This window comes from Cyprinodon variegatus, unplaced genomic scaffold (genome assembly GCF_000732505.1).
Source record: "Cyprinodon variegatus isolate N-32 unplaced genomic scaffold, C_variegatus-1.0 Scaffold915, whole genome shotgun sequence".
NCBI lineage: Eukaryota > Metazoa > Chordata > Actinopteri > Cyprinodontiformes > Cyprinodontidae > Cyprinodon > Cyprinodon variegatus.
The window spans coordinates 103236-113007 of NW_015151368.1; the positions used below are offsets into that span (position 1 = coordinate 103236).

Sequence of the window (9772 nt, forward strand, 5' to 3'; positions counted from 1 at the left end):
TATATAAATAAACCAGTCAGTTATAATAGAGTAGGATTTCCCCCCCCCATACCAAATAATAATTCTCTATTAAGGATATGACTGACAGCTTTTTATTATGATCACAATTGAGAAGGTTGGCCTTAAAAATATATATTTTTTTTCATCCAAGGTGCGGAACCCCCTCCTGCTCTCCTGATCTCTCCAGGCCATCGGGGGCGACGAAGCTCTACAGTGGAGAAAAAAGATGCCCTTGCAGAGAAACTAGGAAATGAGGAGGCAGGAGTGAAGCCTCAGGAAAAAAGACCAGGTAGATTGATAGGTTTATTTTGGGTGCTTTGATCACTGCATCAACAACCGGTTATTTATGGTAAAAACAAAACATTGGTGTTCCATCTCTTCCATGTAGTTTAAAGGTATTTTAGGTGCAATCCCTAAAAGAAAATTACATTTACCATTTGTTAACTATCACACGTCTTCAGGTCAAAGGTGAGCATGCAGTAGGTATATTAACTGCAGATCTTCTAAATTGAAATGACTCTTTTGCGGTCTGTAGTTTACCCCCATAAAAACACACATCATGGTTTTATGGAATCTCATAAGAGTGCTTTGTAAAGTTAGGTAACATGGATGTAAGTCATCTCAAACTCATAGTGACAATAAACCCGAGGGAGGAGGACAGGTTTACCAGGTTTCTTGCTGTTTGAGTAATGGATCTGTCGAAACTAGGTGAAGATCAAGGAGATAGAGATTTAGTTTCACAAAAGCTTTTAGTTTCATAATTAATCAACGTTTGCCCTCAGGAACCGTCATTCCTTATCGATTTCAACCCCCATCTCTGTTGTTTACTTTTAGTTGGCAGGCCGAAGAAAACCTACACAGTGCCAAAGAGAGCCAACACGTCAACTTCAGCAACAGACTCTGCAATAAAGGGAAATGCTTCACTGTTGAACTGGTCTATTCCCAGAAAGAGACCGCCAGTCGACTTCTTCCTCTTCAATGGGACGTCCCGTAAGACCCAGAAGAAGATTAGAGAGCGGGATTTGGGCTTGTTTCACAGGCCAGCCCTGCATTCTCTAGCACCAACAACCCCAGTTAAAAGCATTTTTGGTACTGCGTTTGAGGTTGACTCATTCAGCAGCATTGCTAATGGCTACTCAACCTTTGGAAATGGTGGAGGCTCTGGAGCTGGGAGACCCGTTACCGCCATGGGTTCCATGGGCCTTCGAGACTCGCCTTGTTCTTCATCTGTTACCATGTCGACAGCAGCTGGGAGCCACAAGCCTCTGAGTGAGCGTGACAGAAAACACTTCTTAGTGAAGCTTGACCATGAAGGAGTGACATCCCCAAAAACAAAAAACGGTAAAGCTTTGCTTCGACTCGGAGGGGTTGGAGGGAGAGGTGTAAAAAGCCAGGCTTTTGCAGGGGCGCCACTTCGATACATCCAACCTTCTCTTCTTGCCAAACATCAAAAGAAGGTGGGAGAGGAGCGAGACAGTCCCAGACCTCGATCAGAGACTCTTTCAAACAGTGTTCCACCACAGAGAAAAGACATTCTCTCTGCTGGTCTTGGAGCGAAAGGTGTGGACTACAGCTTGGAATACCCTAGTGACTGCCCAAGCTCCTATTCTGAGCTGGATGAGGACGATGAGGATGATAGTCAAGTAGCTCGAAGAAGAAGAGCCGCCATCTCCTCCCACCGCGGCGGCCGTTTTCTATCCCGTCCATCCATCTGCTTCTCCTCGTCTTCCTCCTCCTCTTCTTCTTCAGGTTCCATTTCCTCCTCTTCCTCTCTTTGTTCCTCTGACAATGACTCCTCTTACTCATCTGATGAAGAGTCCTCCTCTGTGCTGCTGCGACGGGCTCTTCTGCAGCAGGACAAACAGAAAAACAGGCAGAACGCGAATCTCCAGAGCCCGGATCCCACAACATCCAGCCCATCATCAGCACCAGCTAATGGCTATATCACCAAGGCCAGTGTAACTGTTAGAGGGTCAAAAGTGAGAGCTGACAGATTGGAGGACAGGAAGGAGTACATCTCCAAAGGAATCATGATGGTCGACAACAGAATGAATAAAATGCAGCTGAAGAGGAAAGAAAGTGTTTCTAATGACCATCAAACCCAAGGCAGCCCTGTTAGCCAGCAGCTGAAACCTGCATCAAAGGATTTAGGAGTAACCAAGAAGCAGAGGATGTCTTCACCTGAACCTCTTCCTAAAATGGCCTCCCTGTTACCTGGACGCCAGCTCTGGAAATGGTCTGGCAATCCCACACAGGTATGACATTTAGTTTTTTTGTTTTGTTTTGTTTTGTTTGTTTTTTTCAGATCCAAGAATTGTTTTAAAGATAATGTACATTAACCCCTTTCATCTCCTGGACATTTCCTGGACTTCTTAATAAATTATTTTCTTGGTTATGTAATTTAAGATGTATTATGTTGAGTTTCAGGAACCCCAGCACTAAGCTCACTGAAATGAAATCACTATTTTTATAGAGACCTTTGCAGTTTGCATTTAAATTGTTGCTGTATGAAATAAATGCAGTGAAATAAAGATTGAAATAAATACTGATATAGCTAAAATTTTAACAACTAAATCTTTTCTATTTTTCTCCCATTCTGTCAAGGTATTCTAACCTTAAACACTTTTTAAGTAAGGTTCTGTAAAATGTTTAGTTCAGAAAATCTGTTCTACAGTAGCTAACATGCTTTACATATTTATTTAGTAGAAAGTCCAAGAAAAGGCAGAGACTTAAGGTATAAGAAGAAATGCATTTTTATACTTGATGGTTGGAATAAGACTAAAGTTCTTTATGGCCAGAATATTTATTCTTCCTGAAAACTTTTGAAATTTCCTTGAAGTTTTTATGGATTCCACCTTATGAAGCATCTGTCACCATAATCACCATTGCCAGTTCACATTTCCACCAATCACACAATAGCTATTAGGGAACCAAAAGGGTTCTTCCTAGAATATTGATCTAACACAAACTGCAAGAGAAAACAAACCCAGTTCTATAAGAACATAATGTCTTTTTTCTTCCAGTTCAGAAATAGGGAACTCATTTCCTGCTCCCCTGACATATTTATTTGCCTCTGAACAGATGTATAATGTCTTAGAACAAGTCTAATCTATAAAATGTCACTGCAGTTTGTGGGAACAGTAATTCATGAGTCTTAAAACTATGCTCAAGTAATTTTTGGTATGACTCAGTTATGGAGGTTTTGTACCTCGGATGATATTTAATTATGATGCTAATGCTTAGGAAAGGCCATGTAAAGCAATTCTGGTCCGATAATATAGAAATTGACAGGATAAATACTTGTTTAGACCCATTTTTGCAGCATGTTTTCTGTTTGTGTTACATACTGAAGGATCGTCTTACCTCCATTTTAAAGTAAATGGTCATATTTATCTAAAGCAAATCTGACAATCAAGAGGTTCTGAAAACAGTATTAGCATAGACCTAAACATATAAGGTCTTCAGAATGTCGTAGCTTTGTAGATACGACATTCTGTAGACCTAACTTGCATGGTAGAAGTCCACTTTGAGCTCGGCTCCTCTGGAACTGGCCATTAACTTTAGCCAGACAGATAATGTAAAAACTGGACTACTGGCTACTGGACTAGACCTAGATAGGTTCTTATGCACTAGATATCCCCCCAAAAAAAGAATTCTGGCGTTTAACTGCTGAAAATGTATGTTTTATGTTGTAACTGCAGTATATGTTATTACAGAAAGATGTTTCTGCAATAATGAATCTTGTCTTAAACAAAGAAATTCTAAATTGAGTTGTTTTAAAAAGAAAAAAAAAACTCTACTATACACCATTGCTATTTTCTCTTTGTCTAACAGAGAAGAGGTCTTAAGGGTAAAGCTCGTAAGCTTTTCTACAAGGCCATCATGCGGGGCAAGGAGATGGTGCGTGTCGGTGACTGCGCTGTGTTCCTGTCACCTGGTCGACCCCAGTTGCCCTATGTGGGTAGAGTGGAGAGCCTCTGGGAGTCCTGGAGCTCCAGCATGGTGGTCAGGGTCAAGTGGTTTTACCACCCAGAGGAAACTCGCCTGGGAAAGCGACACAGTGATGGCAAGGTAAGGCCAGGAAGTACCAGGATCCTTTGAAAGGAGTAACAGTAAATATCATATATAAGCTCTTTAGTGTGGTAAGCAAAACATTAATATTTCGTGATACAGTCTCGGTTTTAGGGCTTAGACACAAAAGGCCCCACTGCTTGCACCCATGCTAAAAGAAATTTTCTTTTTAAGGCAGATTAAATTGTAAAATTGTTATAACCTTAATCTTAAGCTGCAATGTCCTCTTTAACGTTTTTATTTGTCTCTCGTTGTTCCACCAGAACGCTTTGTACCAGTCGAGCCATGAGGATGAGAACGATGTGCAGACCATCTCTCATCGCTGCCAGGTGGTCAGCAAGGCAGAGTACGACCAACTGACGCGCGAACGCAAGCCGGAAAGCCCGTCCAATGACCTGTTCTACCTGGCAGGAACCTATGAGCCCACTACAGGCCAGCTGGTCAGCGCAGACGGCATGGTCATCCTGTCCTAGCACCGCCAACAGTAACAGGAAATTCAACTGAACCTTCGCTGGAGTTTATCCTGACAGAGGCAAACCCATGTTGGTTTTATGGTGTGAACTGCTTTTCTTGGCAGAAGAATGAACCAACGTAACGGTGATAAAGAACAGTTAGTTGTTTAGAAGAAAGAGCTGGTTCATCACTGATTTAATGATCCAGATTTTTAACTCTTCTCTTTGGCTGTTTCATTTGACATGAAATGATTGCAGCAACCAAAGCAGAGAACCTAAGGACATGAGCACTTTGGAGTATTACAAAGGGAAAGCATCTGAAACAGAGACAGAAAACAGGATATGCTGTAAACCACACTAGTTTAGATGGTAATGGTCTCTGAACAATGTAGGACAATGCTATATAAAAGAAACCCTGATAGGACCAATAAACACTTTAGTTTGGACTTAAAGTGTTTGCTGAGTGACCGTTATGGCGTTAACATCTCAGTGCTTCAACACATGTTTGTACAGTATTTCGGACATTATGCATGTCAAACACGATGTCACGATCCAAAGTGGGTATGTCTCTGATACTCTAATAATCAAATCAGTGCTTAACTTTATTTTTATTTTAGTCATTGTGACTGAACAAGTTTTCCTCCTTTTAAGCCATACACATCAATACCTCTCTATCTCCGTCTCTGTTGTATCAGCCTAAATGGCGCAAAGACTCATGTGCAGGCAGTAGATTGTTTTTTGAGCTGCGTGTGTGCCTGGGTGAATGTGTGTGTGCTTTGTACAGCCTTCCATGTAGAATAAAACACTGTATATAGTATATAAATATATATAAATATATATATATATAAATATATAAATCTATGTTCATGCGGTTCCTTTGCAGAGATTATTTTGTTTTTTAGTTTTTTTAGGGATGGTGGGGTTTTTGTTTGGGGGGTGGGGATTTGCTGCAGAGATAAAGGGTGGGATCGTGTTTCCTTCTGTATAAATGCACTGAAAATGACTAGATGTTTGAGTTTGGGATGAAACCGCAACCACAACAATGCTTATAAGGCTGTAAACCCTTGCTCTTGGCAGAAAGGTAAATATGTAGAAAAGGAATTTGGAATAAGTTTGTATACATGTTTACTTATTATTGTATTCCTTATGTTTGTTTTAATTATGTTCGAGTTAGATTTTTCATTTCCTTTTATTTCTGTTCAGAAAATACTGGAAAAGAAACCTGCATTTCTGCCAGGGTCCTTCAAAAAAAAAAAAAAATCTAGTCCTTTTCCGTTTTAGGATTTGTTCCTATGGAAAACGAAGAGGTTTATCTGGCAGCAAAAAAGAAACATACCAAAGGACTTGTGACTTTACACTACACCACATTAGACTAACGACACTTTAAAAGTCGTTCAATCAGTTCTGATACTGAAACTCCTGTAATCTCAGAGGGATTCTTCTCGTCCTGTTTGGATTCATCCAATGTTTGCAGAGACAATGTTTGTGCACCGCCCAGTTGATGCACTTGAAGTCTCTATGGCAACCAGTATGGCATCACATGACTGTGAAGGACAATCAAAGCCAATCAATGGGACAATGTTAGAGACAAAAATACAAGATAAAGGATCAAATCACAAATTTAAGCTTCTTGTCACTTTTATTCATGCTTTGCCAAAAATGTCTGAACATTTTGTGTTTTTGATGCTTTTGATTTATTTTTCCAATCATTTTCTTGTATATGCAAGCCTGGATGACTGTTTGTTGTATAGGATGTACAGGAGGACGAACATGAATGCCTTTTTCTCTTTTTAGGACTGACTGACTGACTCTTAACAGCACTTTTGCTGTTACACTGCAAGCAAAAGCTTTAAAGGAACCTAATGTGAAACTCAGCTTTGAATTATTGCTTTTATGGGTCTTTAATTTTTTTTTAAAGCTGTATTTTTCTTTAAAAACACTGGATTAAACTCTGATCACAATTATTTGGACAGGGCAACATCAAGGTTTTTTTTAAGACCCACTGGAACCTGTAATGTATGGTTAAAATAACCTATCAAAATATATTATGTAATTTCAGTCATTCTTTGGAAATTTGACTTAAATATTTCATTGTGTAAAAAAGAAAAAATATTTATCTTAATTTTATTGCCTTTTGTGTTTCATTAAAAAGAGGATTCCTAAGAAATAAAGTATCTAAATTTCCTTTTTCTTACCTCTCTTGTAGAGTGTGCTCTCTGAATGCCACCTTGTGTGCATCAATGCCAAGTACTGGTCAGATGTGAGAATATGCAGCAGAGGATGTAACAGGCATGGAGAGGTGGAAGCCAAGGGGGAAGGGGTGCTCAAGAGAAGGGAAGCAATTTGAAACTGTAGCACCGTCTGATAGGAAGGGAAGAATCGGGAGAGAATGGGAAATTGTATCTTGCGTTTTTTTCCAGAGAGAATGGGGCAGGATGTAGAGTCTCCTTTGGCTCCTCAGGTGGGTCAGGTATTCAGAGCAACACAAAAACGGAACAGAACCATTAATAGAACAAAGCCGGGGGTATTCGCTTTCAGTCTGCAAAGATTTTTAATCCACGCCAAAGGCTTTCACACACCTACAGTATACGGAGTATTGTAAAACAATTCATATCACTGGATTTCTGTTTTAATGTTTTTTGTTTTGTTTGAACCAAAAAATTTCAGCTATTTTATTGAGATTTTGTGTGAAAGATCATTACTTTGTCCTACAGAACTGGGAGGTGGTGTTGATTAAATCAAAGCAAATTTACAAGTAAAAATCTGAAAAGTGTGGCAAGCACAGCCTACATTCCTACCCCTCAGTACAATTCAGAACAACAAATTGTGACCTGTTCAGCAAACAGAGTCTGCCGATTTTAACCTGAATAATAAAAAATAAAAAAACTACACAATGCTGCTCCCACCCTGTTTTCTAGCATAATGTTGGTCCACTTAGGACTAAATGCATATAGAACAACTTTCCATTTTCCTTTTTCGTCCTGTGTAAACAAGACATGTGGCAGAAAAAGAAACAATTACTTTGTATTGCTTGTTTTTAAACAATGGTTTACCTATTGCCACCCTTTCATAACCGTGGAACTCTACACTTCCTTCAGACCTACCACTAGCCTGTTGTACTTCATTCCACAGGCTCCCCTTTGATCACCTCCACTCAACTCAGAATGTGTTAACTGTATTTCTATTACAGGTTCTTCAGCTCACTATCCAATCTTTAGGCAAATGCTCAGTAGCCAGGCGTAACACGGGTGAAAAGGACCTCAATGTGACTGAGAATGCTGTTTACTGAGTGGCTATTTGGTCAGCCAAACGACTGTAGCTGCTCCAAGGGGAGAAATGAGAAGCTGTTCAATGTGTTATTGGAAAATGGCCACAAATTTGGATGCACTGCAAAGTAGGGGATGGCCACAGTCTAGTTCAGGGGAATCAGCGGGGTCTGAATAAAGAAAATCATCAACCAGTAAAGGTCCGGAGTCATTTTTGTTATACATTCAATGTTATACATTGAATTTTTAAATAAAAAAGATATAAAACATTTTAAAATCTAAAGTGTTTTTTGAAGTAGAGAACAACAATCTTTCAGTTTGGTATATTAACAATTTCCTGATTCACATATTTTTTAAAACACCTGAACTGACTTTTTTTGTTATGTCTTAATGTTGGCAGTGGGCTTTATGCTGCCCTGCAAGGCTTTAAACCTGGATCTGAATGGAGACTAAGCCATTCTCAAGCACATATCAAGGAGCTCATTTTGAGCCTGGATCCAGATTTATTGTTGATTCTGTTCATGGTGGAGAATCCTGCTTCACAGCAGCAGGTTGAGCCAAACATCCTCTAAATGTTCAGGCTCCGCTCCGGTCTGACCAGGTCAAGATCCACTATTGCAATCGCACCAAACAGAAGAAAGAATGGCGAGAAGATTCGGTTTGTCAAATGAAAATACAGTAACAACAGATCGGTAACTACAAATTAGAGCATAATTCTTACATATTTCAAAAAACTAACACCGTTTATTTAAAAGATTGGATGCAAACTATTGGTACTTCAACAGACCAGGAAGCAGATTTCTCATCTCCATCAGAAACCACACATCTGCTGGATGCTGATGGGGATGTTTTAAATATGTCATATTAAATTACATTTCTGCATGTTTTGCTCCTACAAATTTAATGATAATATCACGCATGTTCTCCAGGAGCTCACAGGATAAGTCAGAGCGCAGAGCAGGAGGAAGAGCGGAGGCTGTAGGCTTTGCTTTGCAGGAGGTCAGGAGCGCTGCGGGTAGAGTGGAGACAGAGAATGTGGGATTTCAGGGTAACAGGAGAAGCGGCGCAAGTGATGTTTAGACACTGTCGTCTGACAATATGTGGTAATTTATAAATAATTAAATTAAGTTGGGTCCGGATTAGCCGGCAGGTGGGTCCGGATCCGGACCACGGTCTGCTAATCCGTGACCTCTGGTCTAGTTGTTAAGATTTTTGAGATAGGTTGGTAGGTGTATCTTTGTGCCATACTCTTTCTATTTGAGAACATTCAGTTAGCCGGATTATGCGCAGCTTGATCACATGGTGGAGGGACAAGTCTATATGTAGTACCCAAAGGTAGTACCTACCTTTGGGTACTACCTACCATGAATACTATTGCATGTGTGCAAGTTCAAATATAGCTCACACGTGTTCATCAGACAGCACACTGTGTAAACCTAGTACTCGGCAGACAAGCTGGGATTATCACCTGCGTGGTGTTGACTTTCCAGGACGAAGTGTGTATACCATTTTACTGCGTTATTCGAGACTTCCGTGACATATTCACACCTTCTTATCATACTGTAACTGCAGCCCTTGTCACGTCTTTACACTCATCTGTGTGGCATTTACCTTTGATCTAAACTTGCAATCAGACTGTCTCATGGCACTGCTCAAAGCAAGGAAGCGTGGTGTTGTCGTGAACATTGGTCATATACTTTATCTTACTGGCCTTAAAAGTTTACCTTTTTATCCTCAACCAGCTGCGTTTCCACTTGTCAGCTCAGAAAAAGGTCCCTGACCGATAGTCCAGGGCCATAAATTAAAACCATACAAACATTTACTTATTACTCATTTACCCAACTACAACCTCTTTGTGCAGTTCTCTTTAGCTGTTTAGGCAGTTTATTATTGCAAAGCTGCAAAGCACTTCTACCACACACACACACACACACACACACACACACACACACACACACACACACACACACACACACACACACA

General features: G+C 40.1%; 1 protein-coding gene across 1 annotated transcript in view; it reads left to right on the forward strand.

The window, feature by feature from the left end:
- The window catches only part of bahcc1 (BAH domain and coiled-coil containing 1), a 66005-nt gene extending 59310 nt beyond the window's left edge, over window positions 1–6695 (forward strand). The window contains exons 24-27 of the mRNA XM_015398150.1: window positions 152–289; window positions 835–2255; window positions 3835–4071; window positions 4335–6695. Of these exons, the coding sequence (XP_015253636.1) occupies window positions 152–289; window positions 835–2255; window positions 3835–4071; window positions 4335–4544 (2006 nt within the window). The 3' untranslated portion in view covers window positions 4545–6695. The remainder of the gene's footprint in view (window positions 1–151; window positions 290–834; window positions 2256–3834; window positions 4072–4334) is intronic.
- Window positions 6696–9772: the final 3077 nt, after the last annotated feature.